The 24,741-nt window shown below is 51.1% G+C and overlaps 1 protein-coding gene across 1 annotated transcript in view; it reads right to left on the reverse strand.

The window, feature by feature from the left end:
* Positions 1 to 842: 842 nt before the first annotated feature.
* Positions 843 to 24,741, reverse strand: part of LOC122378706 (lysine-specific demethylase 9-like) — a 49,277-nt gene continuing 25,378 nt past the window's right edge. The window contains exons 2-5 of the mRNA XM_043360133.1: positions 23,054 to 23,334; positions 4,464 to 4,682; positions 3,769 to 3,866; positions 843 to 3,392 (exon numbers count right to left, since the gene is read on the reverse strand). Of these exons, the coding sequence (XP_043216068.1) occupies positions 2,099 to 3,392; positions 3,769 to 3,866; positions 4,464 to 4,682; positions 23,054 to 23,334 (1,892 nt within the window). The 3' untranslated portion in view covers positions 843 to 2,098. The remainder of the gene's footprint in view (positions 3,393 to 3,768; positions 3,867 to 4,463; positions 4,683 to 23,053; positions 23,335 to 24,741) is intronic.

Below are 24,741 nucleotides of genomic sequence, written 5' to 3' on the forward strand. Positions count from 1 at the left end.
ACTCGATTTCATGGTTCCGCCCAAAGTGCCCGTTTACCTACATGTGTCTAGATGGTATGGTTAAAGTCTGTCCTGGTTCTTCGCAAGACAGTAGCTACCTATTATTATACAACCCACATTGTAGCAACGTGGGTTGGCAGGGGCCACCACTGCATTTACTTCGCAAACGTTAATTAGACAAAAATCGTCACCTACCTATGTCATCAAACAGTCTAACCGCGCCCAAGGTGTTCGGCATGCACATACCTTTAACATCATACGCTTATCAAGCCGTTTGAAAGTTAAACGGCTTGGAAAGTGGGCACATTTCAAAGTATGCCGATAAATCTAAAATTGACCATGTTAGATCTAACTCGTGTACCTACGTATGCATTTCTGCGCGAGCTCACGCTCTAGACCCAGTCGCCTTAAGGGCGGCATGGCTGCGCGTCTTGCAGTGTCCTCGTTCCATTCAACTGCGCAGACAAAGTGCGCAACATCAGAGCCGAGGCCCTTTCTGACTCAGCCAGTTTCCTCATACGTTTCTGTTAACTAGAACGACTTGCAGCCAGCCGATTACACGAATACCATTATCCTCTCCAGCCCGGCCATTTGGGCCGCAGAGGGTCAAGCGTTTTGCGTCATCCACACGCTACGAACAAGGCTTGCGATATAAATGCGTCACATCAGAAGGATGCTCGATATGTTGGCCATGTTGACCTCCATGCTGTAGCATTTTCTCGCGATATATCCTTGGAGCTCTGAGCTCAATTCAGAATAGTAAAAATTTAATGCTGAATCTTTAACATTCATATGACTCGGCTGATCCCGTATTAAAACTGATGAAGTGAAAAACAAAGCAGTATTTGTTACAGTCTATTAAGATTACAAACAATAATATGCCACGTAATATCGCCTCCGAACACATTGCGACAGAGCACACAAACAGTTCGTTCACATAGGTAGAAGGGTAGAAAACATACCAATGACTAGTATTGAAAGGAGAACGTACGAAATAAAGCGAATGCGGCGCCATGAAGTGGTCCCGGCAGGGACCGGCGCGCTTCTGAGACCAGCGGCCGGGCGCCCGCCTGTCGGCCAGGATGATATGTTCCCCGTTACGGTATACAATAACGATGCCAAATGTGCTTCTACTCGGGAGACTACCGGCCGACCGTGGGCGGCTGGAGGCGGCCCTCGGGTGATTGTGGCTGGCGCTGGGTGCCGGCCGGCCGGCGCGGCGCGGCGCCGGCGGCTCACAACGTGGCAGGAAGACGCGGTGTAGACCTGGTCAGGGGCGGCCGGCGAACCGACCACCCCGCTGTAAATACACGTATAAAAGTCGGGCGCGGCGCGGCGGCCGCCAGCACGCACAGAGCGACACAGACACGGAGCGGTGGGCACCAGACGGCGCACTTGGCACAGGGAGCACACGGCACAGAGAACATAGCCGGCCGGCCGCCGCCGCCGCGCCTGGCGCCCGCACACGCACACAACACTCGCGGGACACGACACGCACACACGGACACACCAGCCAGAAAATTTATATACGAACGCGGTCGAAGGCACGTGCAACTGTTCGGAAATGATACGCTGTATTCTCTCGGTGGCCTCACTGGATTCGTGATAAGTCTGAATGATATGCGCTACGGTACACTTCTGATACTCCTGGGCTAATATAAATAACACTACGTACACCATACGTATGTAGCTCCTCCTACTGTGATGAGTTGATTCGCGATCACAAATCGTGACTAGGCAATCTATCCTAGGATGAATTGCACACAGGAATGTCTTTGGGATGGCATCAGCTCTGGGGGAATGCTGGACTCGCCTCTAGTCCACGTTCATGACCGCGACGGCCGAGATGACTGTGGAAAAATAGCACGCGACTTTCATCAAACATCACACTACAACGATATGCCACGAAAACATGTAGCGGCCCTCCACTGGCGCCTGATCTTTCTAACATTGAGATCGAGCCTCACGTGAGCAAAAATCACAGAGACCTGGGCGCGGGGCCCTCACAAACAGCGAGATCGTCGGGCGGAGCGCGGCCCGGCGCGCCGGCGCCTCTGCTGCGGTACAGCGGAGACCGGTCGGTCGTCCGGTCGCCGATTCAGGAGCTCTCCGTGGTCTGCAGCACCTGGCCGCCGGCCGTGTGCGTCCGGTTGGTAATGCCCGAGATGGAGAGACCGCCGCCGAGCAGGCGCGCGAACGTGCCTTTGTCCAGCAGGCCGGGCGAGTCGGCGTCTCCGTCGGAGCCCGGCCGGCGCTGGCCCTCCTGCAGCTGACGCAACACGTCCGAGGACAGCAGCGGCCCGCCGGCCGTCGGCGGCGAGCCCGAGCGGTACGTCATCACGCCGCCAGAGGTGGCCACTCGGTCGGCCGGTACCGGCGACGAGGCCGACGGCGGCCGCTCGGCCGCGCGCTCCCGCCGGCCGGCCCGGTCCAGGTGACGCTGCTTCACCTTGTACTCGAGCGTCGAGTGCGGCACGCCGTAAAAGTTGCCGGCGCGGTGCACGCTCATCTCGCCGGACTGCACGGCGCGCACCGCGTCAGCCAGATGACTGCGGTTGTAGTTGCGGTACTTGCCGCGCTTCGGACGCGAGCCCTTGGCCGCCGCTTTGGCCGCCTTGCTGCCCTTGGCCGGAGGTGCTGGCGACGACACCATGTTGTTGTTGTCCTCGTCCAGCTTGCGCTTCCGGCTGCCCGCGGTGGAGGTCATGTCGGTGTCGTCGCTGCCGCGGCTGTCGGACTGCTCGGCGGCGGCGGCCACGGTGACGGGCAGCAGAGGCGGCGGCGGCTGCGCGGCCTCCTCCGCCGCGGCAGAGACAGCGCCGGCCGCGCGCAGCTGCGCCAGCACCTCGTGGAACCGCTCGTGCGACATGCGGCGCACAAAGTCGTCGAGCACGGGCGGCTGATCGGCGCGCGTGGCGGCCGGCTCGCGGGCCTGCAGCGCGCGCTGCAGCACGCCCGAGTACATCCACCCCATGACGGCGGCGCGGACGGGCTCCAGGGGCTCGGCGGGCCGCGTCAGGCGCGCCTGCAGCAGCTGCGACGGCGGCATCTCGGAGCAGACGCTGACCGCCGGCTCCGAGACCTTCGGGGCCTCCACCTCCTCTATCTCGATATCTGCATTCACCGCCGGCTCGGCGGCAGCAGCCGCGGGCGGGGGCGGCGGCGGCGGCGGCGGTGTGCGTTTCGCCTCGGCCAGCTGTTCGGCGCGCTTCTCCTGCGCGTTGAGTCGGTACACCTTGTTGCGCAGTGTGGAGCGCGGGATGCCGTAGATGACGGCGGCGCGCCGCGTTCCCAGTCGGCCCGACTGGATGTCGCGGAGAGCCGCCTGCAGCTCCTCCTCCGTGTAGGGCTTCTTGGTGGGCGGCGGCGGTTCGGCGCGACGCGCTGGACGGCTGTGGGCAAACGCAGACGGTCGGTCAGGACGGGACGCGGCTGGCCACCGGCACAGAAATACACTCACCTGTCTGATTTTCTAATACGCCGTAAACCGTGAGCAATGGCATATCAACACTAAAAGAGCAAATCAACCCAAACCTTGACGCCCATCGCTCATAGCTCATCGTTCATTTGACATGCCCCAAGCCAATGACAGCAATTGCCGAAACCAAACCTTCTGATTCGCTCAGCCGTGTGTGCGATTCATTCCGTGCCGCCATTCACCAAGCACCATTAGTTTCCACTATCATTCCGTAACCGACTCATCAATCACGTCGGGGAGACGGCTATGATTTCACCCGGCTCCGACCGAGCTGAGGCAGGGCTACTGACCTGACTGTCGGCGTCGGCGACGCTCGCGAGCAGCTGAGATCGAGCGGCTCGTCGTCCGGCGGAGTTTCGGCCCTCTCCTGGTCGGTGCCGGCCGCCACCTGCCGACAGAGAGCACCGCACCGTCACCGTCCGGCCCGTGCACAAATAGACAGAACGGGCCGAGTGCAATCACAAACAGAACAGGCCGGGCACAAGCACACCGAGAGGCGTGACGGCTATCCCGGCCCGATCGGCTGACCCTCGCGTGTCGCGGGACCCTCGGACGCCCGGCGCTGGGTGGGTGACGATGACGCACCGGTGGCGTGCGGCGGGCGTTCCGGCAGGTCCCGTTGCGCAACCCGCCCGGACCATGTCCATCACCACCCACCAGCGTCATCGTGACGTCACGGCACAGACGGCGGATCCAGTGACGCCCCCAGGTTACGCCAAACAAAAACGCCAGCTACGTGGAAAATTGGCCATCTGTTTTGGACGGGTGTTCTATTTAAATATCAGTTCTATTAAAAAAAAACAGGTTTACGTAACATTTGAAACAAACGAATTCCACGAATGTCGACCGCTTCAAGGCAAGTGTTTTGATATCACCTATAGAATCTGATTCGATTAGTGTGTACCGTTCGATGCATCAGTAATCCTGTATAGCCACCATCCCGGCGGCCGGCCGTGCCTGTTTCGCAGCGCGACGTGTTACCTACCCGGCTGGCCAGCAGGGTCTGGTAATAGGAGAGCGTCTCCGACCAGAACGCATCGGGCAGCGCGGACGTCTGCGGCTCCGGGGACGAGCGGCGAGCGGCCGCCAGCTGCTGCAGGCCGAGCGCTGTGGCAGGGGACACCAGCGGTCCGGCGGGCCGCGACGGGATCGGCTCGAGCGCCGGCGGCACCGCGCACCGGCCGCCCATCGACATCGGCCAGCTCTGCAACACAGGGGGACAGAGGACAGTCAGATAGGCGGCTCCCGAGAACAGCGGACACAGTCAGAGGACAGCGGACACGAGAGAGAGAGGACAGGGAACCCTGCAACTCTGCAACATCAGCCGGAGGACACACAGAACGGTCAGCGGAAGGACACAGAGGCCAGTCAGCCGGACGGCCCAGGGGACAACCGGACGGCCCAGGGGACAGGAAACATCGACAGCGGACAGAACACACTATGTAGACACAGACGGCGGACACTGAGAACAGATGGTGGTCATTGGCAGACACAGAGAGCAGCAGAGACGGAAAGGCCACTTGTTCCGTTCACTTGGGGTCTGTTCCAGTCGCACTTCCTAACACCTCTAAACTCCTCCAAGATTGCTTCCCTGTTCCAGTGGCAGCTCTAGCCCCTACAAAGCCGAGGAGGGCCCTGCTCCGATCCTCTATCTTGCTCTTGGAGGAGTTTAGAGGTGTTAGGAAGTGCGACTGGAACAGACCCTAGGTATCAACCGTTTCGGGAGTTTAAAGCGCACGCAATGCTGACTCGGATACGAAAACTTCGACCATGCTGTTTCACATCGCATGCGGAACTGAAAAAAATTCCAACACTTTACACCTTCCTTATTCCCGGATATCATTACATTTCAAAAGACATGAGACTGGCCAATCAAAACATTTCGGCCACATGGTCGCATTGGTAAATGCTAAATTAATTATAATCACTTATTACCATTGGTAGGGCAATCGTATTCAAAATTCAAATCGTTTAGTTGAATTCAGTCGCCGGAGAAGTATAATGAGGTATGGCTGGCCGCAAATCTGCACCGTGCACAACTATTTTAAAAGGTAGCTGACCCCATCTTCAAAGCCCCCGTCTCAACTAACATCATTTCACAGAGCTAATTTCTAATACGCAAACGACGTGGAAACGATGTATATGAGAAGTGACAACTCTCAATAACGTAAGCCTCAACAAGTTTAATTGTTGACACCTAAACTGTATCAGTAAGCCCAAATATCTACCGAAGTTTAATTCGATTAAAGGACAAACAAATACCAAAGAATGAGATAAGGAGCAAATGCACCCAAAATGACAATTCCGAAGCAGGTCTTGTGTCACAGGATGTGTATCGACCGGAGAGCACTCAGCACACGCCGTGAAGAGTGCAGCTGCTGTCTACCGCAGTAGCCTCTCGTACCATCGCCCGTCCAAATATATCGCCGTTGTGTGTCGGCAGTGGCCCGCGCCGCCGTTTGACGCACGCACAACTCACCGGACTCACCTCTCGGAGCCAGCCAACGGCCGCCATATCGCGGAGCACGCGCAGATCGACGGCGCTACCGCTCGGCTCGGGACACATCCACGCGCGCACTCTCTCACGGTCGGCTCGCTCCAGCGTCACGGAGCAGCAGTGGTCGGCCGCGCGCACGGTCACGAAATGACGCGGCGCGGGCGGCGGGCCTCCGCGCCGGGCGGCCGGCCCCCGCCCGCCGCCGCCGGCGGCGTTTCGTCATAACCGGTCAGGCGGTTCTGGGAAGGCGCGCGGGGGGCTGACACACTTCCTGGGGCCGCCGCGCCGGACATGCCGGGCCACATTCCGCTAACGGCGGCCGGACCGCTGCAGTGCAGGAGCGGCGAGATAGGTGGGCCGCGCAGGGGCGCCACCACCCGCGGCACGGCAGCGGCTGACTCACGGCGGCAGGTCCGGCTCACCGGCAGACCAGCGGAGGACACCGCCTGGGGAAATCGCCCCGGGGACGGTCCGAGGGGCGCCGCGCCCCGACGGCCGGGCGCCGCCAGCGCCGCCACGAGGCAATGCACACGCACCTCACACGAGCAGAGGGCGCCGTGGCAGCCTGTTCAGAGGGCGTCGCGGTGATTGCCTCGTCGGCTCATCAGTCACCTTCCGAGCCGTAAAGTCAGAGCGGAGGGAGGCATCACCAGCACCCGGCTCGGGCCGGCTGCCGAGTCATGGCCGACTCACTGCCGACCCAATCCAGCTCAGGTAGAGCTCACTTTTCTTTTTAAAGAGGTAGAGCTTACCTTCATCCGAGTGGCACTCTATAGAGCCTGTGTAACAGGAAAGAGTGGGGCATATCGGCGACTTTTAGGGAACGATATACCTCAATACTGACCGCATATTTTTGCGCTATTCAACGGTAGCAGGCACTGCATTCATTTTGCCTTCTGGGGGCAGCAAGCTAAAATTGATAAAAACAATAAATGTGAAAATAGAAGCATTTTAAAAAGGTCTGCCAGGCGGCCGAATAGCCCCGCTAGCGAAGCACTCGGCCGGTGGGATGGGGCTATTTGGCCGATGTTAATAAAAAAGTTGGACAACAGGCGACCAAACTTCAGGCATTATCAATGACGAGCATTCTGTGCGTATTTCACAGGTTAACTCGGTGAGCCGAACTACCTTGATTGAAGTTTATCCCGAGCAAGTTTGTACACTCTGTCAGCAGCATATGCAACTTGTTCGGTCTTTTTTCTAAGTCTATCTGTTCGACTGTGCATTTAAAGGTTTTTCGCTTAGCAAAAGGTAACTATACACTCCGATTAGAATGGAGAAGGTGGCCTTGTTAAACAAAATCTTAAACATTATATTAAACATTAACATAAACAACAAACATTTAACATTTCATTTAAGTGAAGAGTTAAGCCGATCAAAGTTTCTGCTTTCTTACATTGTTGCGAATGTGATGGACCACTTATTTCTTCCACAATACATGTGATTCAAATAAATTTCAGCCTTTCTCACATCTCACGTCACATCGTCTTCTTATTTCCAAAGCTGTTGACCTCGACATTAGGCAGCGTGACCAGAAAAAGGCATGCAGTCTGTAGTGATTCAAGAGTCGTAAGCCATTCCCTGAGTGTAGACTGTGCCGCAATGTCACCTCTGGAGGCTATGAAGCCAGCAGATCGGCACCACGCGCTTAGTAATTCGACATTTCTACACCTTTTTACGGCCAAGTATAGACAAAGTGCACCCAGTTCAGTGAAAGTGCAACCGATTTCGACAGTTTGCCATAGACAGACTATGCCGTACTGTCGAAATCGCCTGCACTGAAATGTGTGCGCTGCCGCCTAAATTGGGCGTAAAAAGGTTTAGTAAGGCAGCCCTGCTGAAGGGACCAACCAAGTTCACCTGCTGATCCCAGCAAAATAATTCTGACAAATTGACATTCTGGATAATTCTGTGTAAGAAATCGTCACGAGTATTGAAACAAGATTTTGTCTTGTGAATGCCCGACTCACCAACAAATAGAGCCACGATGTCGGATTTTATTTAAAACTATATCAATCAAAATTGTAATGTAACTACAGCTTTTAAAACTGAAGCAAACGTTACCATTTTACGTACACATTCATGTTTTGCTAGTTTGGAAGGAAACTGCGAGCCGCAGACTTTGTTACCATGTCATTTTGCTGACTATAGGGGAGATCCGTGTAAGACGCCCAGGGTCGGTAAGAGGCCCCATCGCTTTTTTTACCAAACCAATAATGTTATTTATTTTTTAATGTTCTTGTAAAGCAGAAGCCCTCTTGAAACAACAACTCACGAAACCTGAGGTATCAGGTGCGTCGCAGCGACTTTTGGTAAGCCTGTTTCTGTTTTTGCCCCTTTACTTGCTAGATATATGCATCTTTATCACCCTTATATATCTGAAAAAAACAATGGCTATCAAATGCAATCTTTTCTCATCGAAATTGTCACATGTTAGCTTCAGAATAGACCATGTTCTGGTGCGCTGCAAATGTCTCATAAACCATAAATATTGTGGACGTTAAAACACTGTATTTTTTTAAGAGGCCCTCCCTTCGAGGATGATAAAACGCCCCCCGATAAAAAAACGCCCCCGATGCTAAAACGCCTGCACCTGCGGCAGGCGTGGCATTCTTTTTTCAAGGAGTTTGTTTTTGTTTCTTTTTTCTGTTTCTTTTCTTAGAGGTTATAGGTACAATTTTCGTTGGTCATCAGCGTTTGGTTGTGCTAGTTTTCGCATTGTTCGAGCGCTTTGGAAGTGTTATTGGTTTCGATAACACCGTATTTGCTTAGCTTTTCGAAATAAAAGGCCTTGCAGCTGTGTTCGCAAAGCGTCCTTTACAAGTCGACTTGACTTTAAAAACGCCCGAGGGGGTCTTACCATACCCATAGTGTAAGAGGCCCTTTTGCAACTTTTTCCAAAATGTTAAAGTTTACGGTTTGTGTACCCCCTAGATTCATTTTGAATGCAAATATGTATGGGAAAATGATGCATGCTCACAGCGCATGCACACGTTAGCGCTTAAATATTATCAGTTGTCTAAAAATAGTAACTGAGCTTAAGGGGGGGCCTCCTGCACCACTCTCCCCTAATAGTTAGGTACCTATATAGTTAACTATATAGTAATTATATAGGTAACTATAACTATACAGGGGCGGTCGCAGACTTGGAGTTTGGGGGGGGGCCAACTTGGCAAAGGGGCCCCTGCGCTGACCCGGGGGCCCGGTGCTAGCTTAAAGGGGCCCACGGGCGTAGTGCACGGGTGCAGAAACCTAGGCCATGGCCGGTGAAGCGGGGGGGGGGGGGGGGGGGTAGGCAGCGCAGCGGCACCCGAGCGGAGGCTCATTGAGAGCTTTGAGGGTGCACCATGTCGAAAAGGTACCGAAAAGTGCATTTTGAAGCATTGATTATGCCAATAATTCACGCAACTGTGAATGGACTACCGCAAAAATAAAGCCAGCTAACTTTGCAATTTTCTTTGCAAAAAAAACTTTGCCATTTTTAAGATCATCGTGCTAAAACTTTTATCAGTGGCTCATCGGTATCTGTTCACACATGTGTTCCGACTTCCGTTTAATCTTTTTTTCACTTGAGCACAAATGCAAATTTTGAAGACCATTACAGTAGCAAATGCTTCGAAAGACGGATAGTGGGCAAAATATCCTAAATTTGTCGTGCTGCATGGAAAGTAGTGTTGCTGAGGAAAGGGGGTTTTGTTCCAGATTATTGTGGATGCAGAATACATTATCTGCACTCACTGCAGAATTATTGTTGGTGCAACTGCACCCACTGCACCCATGGTTCGTACACTTATGGGCCCATCGATAGCGCTTCGGCGATACCTATCGCCTAGAGGCTGCAATGGGGCCCTTAGAGTACGGTGTCAGACCCCCAGAGGCCAGCGTTGGACCCAAAGGGTCAGCGAAGGGCCTTAAAGGCCCCAGAGGCTGATGTGGGCCTTCATAAGCAAGTGCGTGACGCCCAAAGGTAAGGCTTGAGCCCCCCAGAGAACATAATAGGGCCATCAGTGGCCGGTGTAGAGACCTCATAGGCCAGTTTGCGGGCCCCTCAGAGGCTAGTGTGGGGCCTCAGGTGTCGCTATGAGGCACTTATGACCGGTATGGGTCCTCAGAAGCCGGCATCGATCCTTCAGAAGCCAGTACGGGGCCCTCAGAGGCACATAAGGGCAGTTTCGGTCCCAGAGACAGAAATGGGACCATCAGAGGCCGGTGTGGGTCGTGGGACCTTTAGAGGCTGGTTTGGGCTCTTAGGGGCCAGTTTAGAGCTCTCAGAGACCAGTACAGGGCCTGCAAAGGGCAGTTTGAGACCATCAGAGACCGAATTGGGCACTCAGAGGCTAATATGGGTCCTTACAGGCCAGCATGGAGCCCTCAGAGGTTAGGGTGGAGCCCTAAAAGACCGACATGGGCCGGCGTTGGACCCCAGAGGCCAGAAGAGGGCCCTCAAAGGCCAAGATGGGCCCTCAGACTAAGCCGATGCGGCCCTTAGAGGCCGGCATCAGGTCTTCAGAAGCCCGTACGGGGCCCTCAGAGGCTAAGGTGGGTCCTTACAGGCCAGCACGGGCCCTCAGAGGTCAGTGTGGGGCCCTAAAAAACCGGCATGGGCCGGCGTTGGACCCCAGAGGCCAACAGAAGGCCCTCAAAGGCCAAGATGGGCCCGCAGAAGCCGATGCTGACCCTTAGAGGCCGGCATCGGGTCTTCAGAATCCAGTGTGGGGCCCATAGAGGCTAATGTGTATCCTTACAGGCCAGCATGGGGCCCTCAAAGATCAGAATGGGACCCTAAAAGACTGGCATTGGCCGGCGTTGGACCCCAGAGGCCAGCAGAGGGCCCTCAAAGGCCAAGATGGGCCTTCAGAGGCCGATGCGGACCCTTAGAGGCCGGCATCGGGTCTTCAGAATCCAGTGTGGGGCCCATAGAGGCTAATGTGTATCCTTACAGGCCAGCATGGGCCCTCAGAGGTCAGTGTGGGGCCCTAAAAGGCCGGTATGGGCCGGCGTTGGACCCCAGAGACCGGCGGAGCGCCCTCAAAGGCCAAGATGGGCCCCCAGAGGCCGATGCTGGCTCGACATCGGGTCTTCAGAATCCAGTGCGGGGCCCTCAGAGACACTTAAAGGCTAGTCTTGGGACTCGAGAGACAGAAATGAGGCCACCAGAGGCCGGTGTGAGGCTCTCAGACGCCGGTTGGGCCCCTGAGGCCGGTTTAGGGGCCCTCAAAGGCCAGTGGAGGGCCCTCAGAGGTCAATACGGGTCCTCAGCGGTCAATGTGGACGCTTGACCGCCACTGAAGGGCCCTCAGAGGTCAGTGTAGGACCCTCAAAGACTGGTATGGGAGCTGTTAATAGCTGGATGGGTTTCTCGAGCCTCGTCACAATCGAATACGGGCCAGGGCCCCATACGGCCATGGGGGCCCATCGGTTGTTTGGGGGGGGGGGGGCAAATGATATGATGCCCCCCCCTGATTTGCCTTGGGGGGGGGGGCCATGGCCCTGATGGCCCCCCCTGCGACCGCCACTGTAACTATATAGGTAACTATATAGTTACCTAAAGCACAGATGGGGACGGCCTACCCACTCTCCCCTGCCTTATTTCACGCATACCTGCGGTGCTCCGGAGAGCCCCTCTTTTCTGCAGTATCTTCTAAACCGCCGAAGGTACCTACCCACAAGAAACTTCTAAGCACCTTCGGCTGCATCAATTCGACACCCTGTGTGCAGATAAAAACTTCGTAGCTAACATGAATCGGCCGAAATGACTATAACTGCATCTGGTTAACTCATTTTTTGTTGTTGTTGAGAAATCTCAGCTTCAAGTAAGTCCTTTTTTAACCTGACCGTAAGGACAATTACCTGACCTTTATCACAACAGGCAGAATATTTCAAAATTAGTGACGTTATGTGACCTAGCCTGACCTAGTTTTGACCTAAAATATCAAGTACAAGCTCGGCTGTATATACTTCAGCATACATCGGTACCGCAGCGTACTTCAGCATACATTCATAAGTGTGCAAACCAAATAAGAGTTCAATGTGAATTGATAAACGGCGGCCAGTGCCCAAAGTGCAGCATGTCTAAATGTTCATAATTTCTATTTTAGCCTGACCTGTGACATCAGTGAGCTCGAGGTCCACAAAACTAAATATGCTCCGTTTCGACAGTTTTTCCGTTGCTTTCAAATACCGTTAACATTTTGAAAACGGACTTGTAGTTTCGGAGAGAGTAGGTGAGGCCTCCGTGGAACCCCGTCCCACCACTCACTCGCGTCACGGACTCGCAGAACAGTCTGGTGATCGATTAGTGTTTGAATCATGAAAATAGCATCAGCACATTCTGAGATCTCAGAGGGGGAGAGGAGGCAGAATACGGCTTCAGCCGCCTCAAGGTATATAGAGCCTTACGACTATAAGACTATAGGAGTTAAGTACAAAACTACACCTTGCGAAATACATGACGTTTCGCCAATACAAATCTATGCATCTATTGAACCAATTTTTCATACCACTTTTTTATTTTCAACTTTTGATAGTTTTTCACTTAATGTCCATGCATTGTTCCGCTGACTTCAATATCCATTTGTGTGTACCTTCTATTTGTCGTGGTAGTTGCCCACTGAACTGTTGGCTCCATCTGTTGGCCGAAACCCGTTCAGAGTACAGTGAATTGAGGCATATTCAACTTTCAAATTGAACCAGCATTCTGTATGTAGATATTGTTCAGCTGACATGCAAGGTGCTGAAAGCTGCATTTGCCATTTGTAGAGTTCATGACAAAACTGTAGGTCAACATCTCTGATCCAAACGGGAACCATTGAAAAGATGATTATATGCATCAAATCAGATCTCGCATCATATGATCGGACAACAAAACAAATACCAGAGCTATCTGGGATACACAGCAATCAGCTACGATCCGTCAAGGCATAATGTCACGTCAAAAGTAGGTAGCACGCAATAGTGCTTTGCTTACTGTGCTCAATCAACAACATGCGACGCTGTTGGCTATCGTACCTAAAAGGTGCACATTCATTCAACATAACAAGGGCATATGCGTCTTATCAGAAGTCATGTAGGAATCCGTGAATTGAATTCCTTGACAAAGACCACTGTCAGATTTGTGATCGAAGTGGATTTCACGGTAAAATGGAGAACAGGATTGCTAAAATCCGTTGTTTCCCATTACAAGATCCGTGGGATCGGACTTCACTTCTATATTCTCGTATCTACGCACAAGTCTATTGTTTCATTAATTTTAACGATATACAATCGGTGACAATGCGAAGTAGCTAATTGAATATTCACGTTGTGCGGCTTGATTATGTAACATGTTCATAGGGGCATGGACTAATAGAGACAACAATCATGAGATTAGTATGGAACGAAAAATGGAACGTCAAGAGATCAGCCTTCAATTAAATTCAAGAACCCTTGAATTACAGCTTTAACACCTAGCAGACACGTGCAAGGATCCGAGAAATTGGATCTGAAATCTGATCTCACGGATCCTCACCTCGGATCCGATAGGACCATAGATCCAGCTCTTTAATTTATCAAGATCCATCGGGATAACATATTCGAGTCTAATTTTTCTTAAGATCCAATGAGATTATAGATATTCACTCAATAGGTATGGTTTCAAAGGTTGTGCATGCGTGGGATCCACTCAGATCATAGATCCATGTTCTTGGTTTATCGTCAGATCCTATAAGCTCATATATCCCAGGATATATTTTCACGCGGGATCCGGTGGGATCATAGATCCCGACTTGCAGTTTGTTTCGAGATTCACTGAGATCATCGATCCATCACTCGGATCCAATCACATGCCTGGTACCTACCTCCGTCTGAAAGGTCTTACATAATGACGCAAAAGCCGTCAAATCGGGATGGGAAGAGGGACGACCTTTAACTAACGACGCATGAAGTGCCTCAGTTTCGCAATCACTTAAAACATCTCGGGCAATTGTGCGCTCAGGACAGGTAAGACTAGGGAGAACCAAACAGACACATCTTATCTAAACAATATCGTGGGCTTTGATCACAGTTCAGACAAGGGACAAATAACACAGATTAACTTAAAGTAACTAGGTGACCCGAGCCGAGCATTTCTTTACGTATCGCTACTAGTTCAGTCGTCTTTCAGTCTCTTTGATCATTTTCTGAGAAAATATGATATTTTTTACGCTCAGTGATGATTCTAGCGATATAGTTATTTCGTTTTGATCATGCATATGTTAATTGTTTCGTCCGGCAACACATTGCTATTTTCTTAACATACTTCTTGCATATAAATGGAACCGGGAAGTACCATGTCTTAAAAAGGAGAGAGAGAGAGAGAGAGAGAGAGAGAGAGAGAGAGAGAGAGAGAGAGAGAGAGAGAGAGAGAGAGAGAGAGAGAGAGAGAGAGAGAGACAGAGACAGAGACAGAGACAGAGACAGAGACAGAGACAGAGACAGAGACAGAGACAGAGACAGAGACAGAGACAGAGACAGAGACAGAGACAGAGACAGAGACAGAGACAGAGACAGAGAGAGAGAGAGAGAGAGAGAGAGAGAGAGAGAGAGAGAGAGAGAGAGAGAGAGAGAGAGAGAGAGAGAGAGAGAGAGAGAGAGAGAGAGAGAGAGACAGAGACAGAGACAGAGACAGAGAGAGAGAGACAGAGAGAGAGAGACAGATAGAGAGAGACAGAGACAGAGACAGAGAGAGAGAGAGAGAGAGAGAGAGAGAGAGAGAGAGAGAGAGAGAGAGAGAGAGAGAGAGAGAGAGAGAGAGAGAGAGAGAGAGAGAGAGAGAGAGAGAGAGAGAGAGAGAGAGAGAGAGAGAGAGAGAGAGAGAGAGAGAGAGAGAGAGAGAGAGAGAGAGAGAGAGAGAGAGAGAGAGAGAGAGAGAGAGAGAGAGAGAGAGAGAGAGAGATGCAGCGATTGCATCGCAACCATCAGATAGCAATGCCAATGGCAGAACCTTTAAAGCAGGGTTTGGTGTTTGTATATCTGTTCATGAACAGTTCGTGAACAACGTTTGCTTGTTAGTTTGTTTGTTTGATAGTTCACGAATGTTAACGGTCACATGTTAACGAACCATTCTCTGTTCACGAACAGTTCGTGAACGTTCATTAACAAGTCCTCATCTCTGATATCTTTCGCGCTATTATTCCCATACAGTAACACACACGGTTGCAACTTGCAGACATGTTTTAAGTGGGAAAAATGCACCAATATTATCTCAAGCACGTCGAATCGTGATGAATAATTATTCTTGCAACGCTGAGGCTTGAATTGTGCATTTCAGACCTTGCATGACGTCATATAAGACGTCACTAAGGTTGTTTGGTGCAGTAGGAGATTTTCGCTAACTCCCGGTTAAACTGAGCTAGCGAGTCGGTTGAGCCATCAATTGACTCAGAAAGCACTGCCACATCGAATGATATGCAGCATGACATCATCAAAGCGGCTTTGTGACCCGGGTTGTTTTGACCTGACCTTGACCTGAGGTCAGCATCCTTAAGTTACCTAAACGAAACAAAAAGTATATCAGTCGACACGGCTAACCACGACGAGCACGATGGTGCCATATTCGCGGCTCTGCCATCACCTGTGGCGAAGTTATTTACCAAAAATCAAACCCCTCTTATGACACTTGAGCTGACCTCAGAGGTCACCGGCTGGTCTAAGATCTTAAAATCGGATACCAATCACTGTGTCTTGTAATAACGCACACGCTAGCTTTTCCCGAAGGTTCTAAATCAATTTGGAGCGAAACGGATAAGGAGGGGGTCTTATCTACCCCTCTCTCACCGTGTTCGCGAATTGTTCGTTGTTTGTTTACCAAAATTCGGCCAAATTTGTACGTTAACAGTTTGTGTTTGTTTATTTGTAACAGTTTGTGTTTGTTTATTTGAAAAATTAAACAAACACCAAACTCTGGAACTAAGCTTTACATGCTATGATGAGCTTTCAGTCGAAAGACATGGTGAAAAAGCGAACTTGTGTATCACTCATGTTAATGCTTCTATGGAAGCTTGGGATTCCATTACAACAAGGATAATGATTTCCAGTGACCGTTTTTCTTGTGAACTAGCTTCGACACTAATCCTGTCATCAGGCAGCTTGTCCTCGTTTTACGGAGCAGAGACAGGTCATAAATTCATACCAGAGCAATTCAAAACTGAAGAGGGTCACTTAATGAGTTTCCTAAAGTACAATATTTAAATATGCAAGTTTATACCATTACACGTTTAGATGGTTCAACCACTTTATTTTCAGGCGTGTTTTAACAGCGATTTCAACATTCGTCTTGTTCTAAGAATTCAGCGACGAACGTTTTAGTTTCGACTCTGGAGGGCAAGTAGCACTGTGGAAACTGTAAGGAAAGTTTCCTTTCGTTATTTATAGGCGTTATTTATAAACCTACTTCACACAGTTTCCTTCCACATTTCCTTCATTGCCTGATCCGCGTCCACTGAAAGTTATACTTCATAGCCATATTTACTTTTTTGGCAATAACATCTCTGAAACTTGCAGACAAATTTTTACACTTTTCGATAGCCCCAGCAGCTTTGCATAATTGAAACCTTTTCAATTTTTTTTTTCGATGACCGATTTCGTGTCATCAAGACAAAGACGACACAGATCGTGCCAGAAATGAAACATGCCGAATTGCAGCATACAATGCAACGCCTATAAAATTGTTTTAAAATGCGTCATATGTGAGGTTAAAGGAAATATACCACTTACCTCAAATTAGTTTTTTTTTTTTTTGCTACGATTTATGATTTCAATAGGAATTTGCATAGTATTTTCATAAAGAAAGAACTATATTCAATCTTTGATAGAGGCTAATGTTTGCGGCGGAAGCTTGTTAGGCGTTAACCAATCATATTACGTAGTTCAAAACCAACTGCACGCCGATTGGCTGACACTGGCCTCTACAACAGGTGTCTGCATTCTTGGCGTTCTTCCGTAAGGCACTAAACTCCTGCGTACGGCACCGATTTCGGGACGAGAAATGGAATATCTTTGCCTATGGTGATAGCTGGGCCGTAAAAGCTCCTGACTTGTGCATTTGCAAGTCTCAGCTCAAGCTATACAACTGCTATTCCAGCTCAAAACTCCATGCAAAAGGTGGTTACGGAGCGAGCGAAGCGAGCGTAGTCTTTCCTTAGATTAACGGAAATTTCTGAGTATGAGCGGCCGGCCGGCCGGCCGGCCGTGGTCACGCTTTTGCGAGGCTTATATCTCAGGAACCACTTGACCGATTTACACGCGGTAATTTTTGTAGGGTAGCTTCATTCCTTCTACCAAGTATTGGACTATTCCCGATGCATGTGGGTGACCCCTTATGCACGTGCCACGTGCAAAACGAAGAGGTGTCACTTTTGTAATTGTTGCAATATCTCAGTAACTACTTGGCCGATTGCGCTGAAAGTTGGCATGTAGGTAGGCACCCACTAGGCACTACATATACATGTGCCAGAGTTGGGGTGCTGCTGCACGTGCGCACGTGCAGGGGTCGTTTCCAGATCTCGGGAACGGCTGGACCGATTGCGCTCAAATTTGGTACACGGTTAGGGACCGGTTAGTAGGGTGCCGTGCACAAGTCAGTTGGGACCCATTTTGCACGTGCGCACGTGCAGGGTGCCGCTTCCAGATCTCGAGAACGGCTGGGCCGATTGTGCCCAAATTTGGCACATCGCTAGAGACCGGTTAGTAGGGTGCCGTGCACAAGTCAGTTGGAGGTACCCCCTCGCAATTTCGCACGTGCAAGGCCCACCCTCTCTCTCGCTCGCTCCGTTAGTCGCCCCAAAAGGCGTTATACTGGTATATTTCTTTTAACAGACTTCCCGTTTTTCCTTCATAAAATCGCATTGAATCTAACTTCTGGTGATGTCGCCGGCGCTGCTAACAAATCATGACAAGGGCAGGTCACAAGACGTGGCAATATAAAACAGTTTTCAAGTAACTAAGTAGCTCTCGCCTAGCTGGGGTACCCAGTACAAGGCGCCCTATTCGGTTATGCAATACTGACACACTCTGCGGAGGGGGGGGGGGAGAGCAAATTCTGTCCCATGTCTCACGTCCGAATAGACGTCGTAAAGAGACAGCAGAACGGAAGACAAAGGCTCCGGAAAGTATGTTAAGATCAACGAAAAAAAGATCGCCGAATCCCGCAAAATTAGGCTATCAATTTCATACTTTGGTGTCCAAAAACTACAAAACTAATTCCTTGATTAACTCTAACTTAATATAAAAAAGACACTCCTTCTAGTTCTACCTGAGGTATTCACTAAAAGTTGAGGCAGTATATGGAAGAATATATGGATGCAATACATATATCAAACAGAAAGGCTTGATACTTTTATATCTTGTCCCTACGGGTAAGATACCGAATATATCAATATACGAGTGGCTAAAAAGAAACCGGACTGCTCGTGCTGGCCATAAAGTAGGGGGCCCGAAGACTAGCGAGACACTTGACATTAATCTTTATCATATTGTGGTGATGTGTGCCAAATGGCATCTCGATATCGCTATTATTCTTCTTTCCACAGATCTTTGTTTTATCGATGTTCGGCGGCCTTGTCACCGCCAGGCTTCTACAATGAGCTTCGAAAAAAAAGAAGGAACATGACGCTCCTTGCCAGACTCAACAGAGACGCTGAATCTGTTCAAGGCTTTAATGTTATGTTAGGTCATATGTCACATGCAAGTGTTTGAATGGGTTACGAGGTTCAGCACTGGTCGTGAGGATGTTGATGATGACCCCAAGGTCTGGAGGTCCATCAACGTTCGCGCGCATGTCGAAGTCGAGGGTGGAGACGACATTGATCGTCTTTTTCGATCATAGGGGATTCGTTCACCGCCAGTTCGTGCTGGAGGTGTACAACAGTCGACCAGCCACTTCTACAAGGAAGACCCGGGACGCCTCATTTCACGAGTCAGGCGCACCAAGTGGAATTTCTGGGAAGCCAGGATCTGGGTGCTCCATCACGACAACGCTCCCGTGCATTCTGCCATTAGCGTCAAACCGTTCTTTGCCAAAAAGCAGGTCGCGGTGCTCAAGCACCCTCTTATTTGTCAGACCTACCTCCCTGTGACTTTGGCTGTTCCTTTAAATGAAAAAGGTTGTCAAGGGAACCCATTTTGAATCGGTCGAGGACATCCAGACCAGAGTGACCAGCGTCAGCGTCATCGATAAAACAAAGAGCTGTGGAAAGGAGAATAATAGTGATATCGAGATGCCGTGTGGCACACATCACGACAATATGATAAAGATTAATGTCAAGTGTCTCGCTAGTTTTCGGGCCCCCTACTTTATGGCCAGCACGAGCAGTCCGGTTTCTTTTTAGCCACACCTCGTATGTATATCAAATAAAAAGAGCAAGCCGTTCCGCTGCAAGTCAGGATATAAAATACAGGGAATGTTGCTGAGCGTGGCGAGTATCACATTTTTCAAATTGATTAAAGGCGGTCGCATTGGAGATCGTTTTGGAGGAGGACCGCCGTATGGTAATTCGCAGCCTTTCCCAAAAGTATCGTAGTGAACCGGGCGGTCCGCCTGGTTTCATATGTACTGATACTTGCGCAAGCACCCTGATAAGGAAAGAGAACATAAATATAGGTATGTATAACTACTTGTTAAAGCTTAGAATGCCGAATAAAGTCATCTACCGAATGATGAAATGGATGAATGTATGAGATTCTTACGTCAGATAAACCGGTGTTGGTCTTAGCAATGATGACCTCACTAGAGGTCTGTGCCTTGGTCTAAACTGTATGTTTTTTTTTAATTTCTTCAGGAGTTGCCACTTGTGTCTTAGCTTAGAACTATTTTGGTGCAGTTAAAAGAAAAACAATCTAGACCTTCTAAGCCAGCATCGTTAAAAGGAGCGGCGCTTAGCCTGTTGCGTCGTTTGTTCGCGTTGAGCGGCAAATTACGGTCCAGCGGCGGGAGATTCTGAAAGGTGGACTCACAGCATGACAAAGACAGCAGTATGTACTATGTATGAACGACCCATCACTTCACCGGGCGCACTGGCTGCCACATGTGCGGTGGACGAGCTGATCCGTGACGGCAGGTCGGTCGGAGAGCATCCGCCTGTCGCCGACCCGTCTCCGATCCCGGCTCCTGCGGCGCCGCCGCTGCTGCTGTCCGGGCCTCCGCTTGAAAGTCACACGTAAAACACCGCTACTTTAATACCTAAATGTCATTAAAACTCGTTCCAGTTTCAGACATGTATTTAAGCGACCGTTGGCGTCGGCGGCGACATCTCGTTCAGCCGCCGAGCCCCCGGCCGTGGTCACACGGTTCCCGTGCAGGATCTGCACAGTGGACCCTGCGACTCGTGCGCAGAGCCTGGCCGTGGGCCCCGCGTCTCCTGAAGGGTCCGGCAGTCGGCTGGGACCGACCCAGCCCTCGGACTACCACGCCAGTCGACACTGACCTTGCCGACATTGCCTCAGCCGAGCTCCTCGCGTCCCGCCACCGCGGTGTCGCTTACAGACAATGACGCACCGCCAGGACCAGCGCCCCGCGTGGTCGCTGCTTTTTACACGGCACACGACCATTAATAGACAAGCCATTCGCACAATTGGAAAGCGTATCCACCCTTATCTTTGCAGCCTCCATCGCACGCTTCGGGGGCTTACGTATAAAATAAAATGAAAATGATAGCTAGATAAATGGAAAAGCATGCGAAAGTTTGACCAGATTTCGCCAACATTGCAATGAAGAAAAACGCAGGCCGGTGCCTACATCAGTAATTGACTGCACAAAAACAAAACCTCAAGCAGCATCACAAAGAAGACAAACAGCACATAACTTATCACTCCTTTTACATTTGTTAAATTTGCTGCATTCTGCTCGTGCAATGTTCAAACCAATTCATAAATAATGGGACTGCCTACCTACAATACCGTCGCATAGCACCGCACAAAGGTAAAATTGCAATAAATATAAATATTCATTACTCATTGCTTCAAATGTTGTAAAATCACGCTGGGTTGAGTAGACATTTTTTTGCACTTATTCTTATTTTCTTCTTTGGCACCACGACCCAGGCTACCTAAGGCTTGGACCGCCATAGCGGCCCTAGCGACCAACGACCACAGTAGCCACAGCGACTACAGCGACCACAGCAGCCATATCGGCTTTAGCGGCCATCTATGGCTACAGCGGCCACAGCGGCCACCTACGGCTACAGCGGCCACAGCGGTCGTAGCGGCTATGGCGGCCATCCACGGCCTAAGCGGTAACGGCGACTGACGGGCATATAGCGGCCACAGCAACCATATCAGTAAGGGCGGCCACAGTGGCTATAGCAGTCACAGCGGCCACAGCAGCCATATCAGCAATAGCGGCCACCTACGGCGACAGCGGCCTAGTGGCTATGGCAGTCACAGCGGCCACAGCAGCCATATCAGCAATAGCGGCCACCTACGGCGACAGCGGCCTAGTGGCTATGACAGTCACAGCGGCCACAGCAGCCATATCAGCAATAGCGGCCACCTACGGCGACAGCGGCCACAGTGGCTATGGCAGTCACAGCTCGGACACAGCAGCCATATCAGCAATAGCGGCCACCTACGGCGACAGCGGCCTAGTGGCTATGGCAGTCACAGCTCGGACACAGCAGCCATATCGGCCATAGCGGCCATAATGGCCACGGCGGCCACAGCAAGTAACAACCACAGCGGCCATAGCAGGTTAAGGCAACGGTCTTCTTGGCGACTAATAGCTACAGTGGCCATAACGGCCACAGCGACCACAGCCGCCAATGGTCACAGCGACTACAGCGACTAACAGCCACAGTGTCCATAACGGCCCCAGTGACCTCAGCGATCCTGGCGACCTGTCCAATGGGTGCCGGGTGCGGCAGTGATGACTGCCGACAGACCCGCCGTGGCGACCCAATGCGATTTGCGAAGTCGCATGATGATGTTATGTGCACATGTTAATGTGTTCATACTGCAATACTCATCATTCTTTTTATCTTACAAGTGCTGGCTTCCAGCCACAAATAAAAGTTATTTGCAGCAGATATGCCATACAAAGATAATTAGGTACATAAAACACAAAAGGGTATACCTTCTTGCCATTTCTGTGCTGAGGTTCCACAGCAATAATGACAGCAAAACATAATCTTATATGCTATCACACACACTATACAGCGTCTCAGTTTTTTTATAATGATTTGGGAAACAACTAATTGCGTTAAGCACGCGACTGCTTGTGTGCTTTACTTGTGTTTATGTTGCCTATACTTTAAAACATATGAACGTTTTGACTTAAATTCAGAATGATAATTATAAATAGCAAAGGTTCCCGTACATTTCTGTCAAGAAACGTTAATCCGTAATGAATGATGTTTCATAGGACAAAGATATTCCTTTCACATCGATTACAGGTACCTAATACATATATCATATTAAGCATGTTATGTATAATCAGTTAATTATATAATGTATGCTATATAATATAATGATGAAAATATACCGTGGACGAATACGATTAGTCACGATTTCTGGAGGGACGCAAGGTAGCAATCCCAGGTGCGACAGTTCTGATCCATGCACATCGCTTGGCACAAACAACTGAATATCAACTTACATTCAAGACGACACAATGTTTTAGGTCATTTATTTTACGTTGATCAATGATCCCATGGTTCGCGCATACGAACTGGAAGCCGATAATTTCGCCACGGGTCCCTCTCAGCACGCAAAGTTGCGCTCTTTGTGTGCTGAAATTCACCACATTAAGTCCAGAAAACACCCTGATGCGTAAATAATGTATTTATGCATCAAACGCAACACCACTCTCGCCGCGGCCAAAACATAATTTGTTAAAATATCGTGCACCACTTCCAGGACTGATAAGCACCACTGAGTGTCCAGGAGCGCGGAGCCGGCAGAGTGGCACTGGCGCGTGGGCGGCCCGGCGGCCCGGCGGTGGCGGCGGCGCGGGGCGCGGGGGTGCGGTGCCGGAGCGGCCGGCCCGGCGGCGGCCCCTCCCTCACCTGGCTGTGCTGTGTGTCGGCGGCGGCGGCGCGCAGCCGAATGGCTGGCCCCCTGACCTGGCTTACCTGATCCGTCCGACGAAACGCAGACTCCGACGGCCGGCACAAGTCGGCTGATGATGCGACGGCGGCAGCGGCGGCGGCGGCGGCGGCGGCGGCGGCGGCGGCGGCGGGGGCGGGGGCGGAGGCGGCGCACAGGCAGGGCCCGACGGGGGCGCCGTCAGCAGGGGGCTGCCAGTCCAGCGGCGGCGAGCAGGGGGCGCCGGCGTCATCGGCGGCGCCCAGCTGGTGGCGCACGCGGCGCCACCGACTGCGGCCCAGCAGCTCACTCAGCACACATTCCAGACCTGAAACACGAACAGCACCTCACTCAGCAGCTCAGCACACTTTTCAGACTTGAAACACGGCCCAGCAGCTCACTCAGCACACATTTCAGACCTGAAACAAATCCAGCAGCCGACTCAGAATACATTTCATACAGCTGAGACAGGACGGCAGCTCACTCAAAACACATTCCAGACCTGAAACACGCAGATAAATTCACAAGGCACATATTCAAAAACCTGCGCATTTCCGTCAGTTCTATTTTGACGAGCCGCAGTGAGGACCTTACGCAACGGCGTCTGGGCTGGGAGTTGGTATGCAAAATGTAGGGGCTTGACAGAAGGCAAATATTGCTCTTTTACCCATCGTCTCTGCACATTTTACAGAACATTTCTTTTAAACTTCAAAGGCAGCACTCAGACACTATCAAACCTTTGTCTTACAGTCGCCTTGCACTCAAATATCCGCGGCCCAAGTGGAAAATGTGAAGTGTTTGCGGAATGCCGGCTCGATCCCGTTCTGCGCGCTCTCCGAGCTTATCCCGCCTGAGAGCGACTCCGGCCCGCGAGCTCAGAGTGCAGCCGCCGCTGGCAACCAACTTATTTGATGTAAGGCAGCCGCTGATTGACTTCATTCACCAAGAAAATGAGGGTGCCGGATTTCTGACTAATTTACCCAGTTGACACTGAAGATGCCAATCGAAAATGAGAAATTTGGGAGGTGTAGTGTTTGTGTCGGCGAATCCGACGGCAACAGTCCACAGTCACTACCTCGCTAGAGCAATGGGGAAATTCGAGTTTCCACTGGTTTAGAGCTGTAATAGCGAGACCCGTACGGCGCACACGGATCAGCGCGAGCTACATATACGACGAAAAGTGACGGGAATGGATTCAAACCTCCTGAACGAAAATCAATATTACATGCATTACACATTTGCAGTCGTTGGTTAGTCTAAAGCATACTTCGCCATTCACATCTTTTTTATTTCAGCATTATTAGTCTGTATCAGAACTCAAAAACTCGATCAGCTGCAGCATAGAAATTACAAGGGAAAACGCAGCGAAGTGACCACCAAGAAGCGCACCGGCGCCCAATTCGGAGCCAGTGCGGGAGCTAGGACGTCAGGAATGATCTAAATATGTAGCTGCAAGAGCATGCCCCGGGAGTCGAACCGCACACCGGCGCGTCGGGCCGCCCACACGCTGAGTCACTCCCGACAGCTCTGAGACCACCAGAGGAACAGCGGCGGCCGATCACCACCACCACTTGACAGCCGGTCGGTCCACAAAACGGCGAGGTTGGGGAGACATGCCGACGAGATGAGACTGCAGCGACACGTCACAAGTGCCCTGCGGCCCACACGTCAAGTTGGCAGTTGTGGTGACAAAAGCCGCTTTGTCGGCCACCGTTGCTACTTTCAGTCGTCACAT

This window comes from Amphibalanus amphitrite, unplaced genomic scaffold, assembly GCF_019059575.1.
Source record: "Amphibalanus amphitrite isolate SeventyFive unplaced genomic scaffold, NRLGWU_Aamphi_draft 000063F_arrow, whole genome shotgun sequence".
NCBI lineage: Eukaryota > Metazoa > Arthropoda > Thecostraca > Balanomorpha > Balanidae > Amphibalanus > Amphibalanus amphitrite.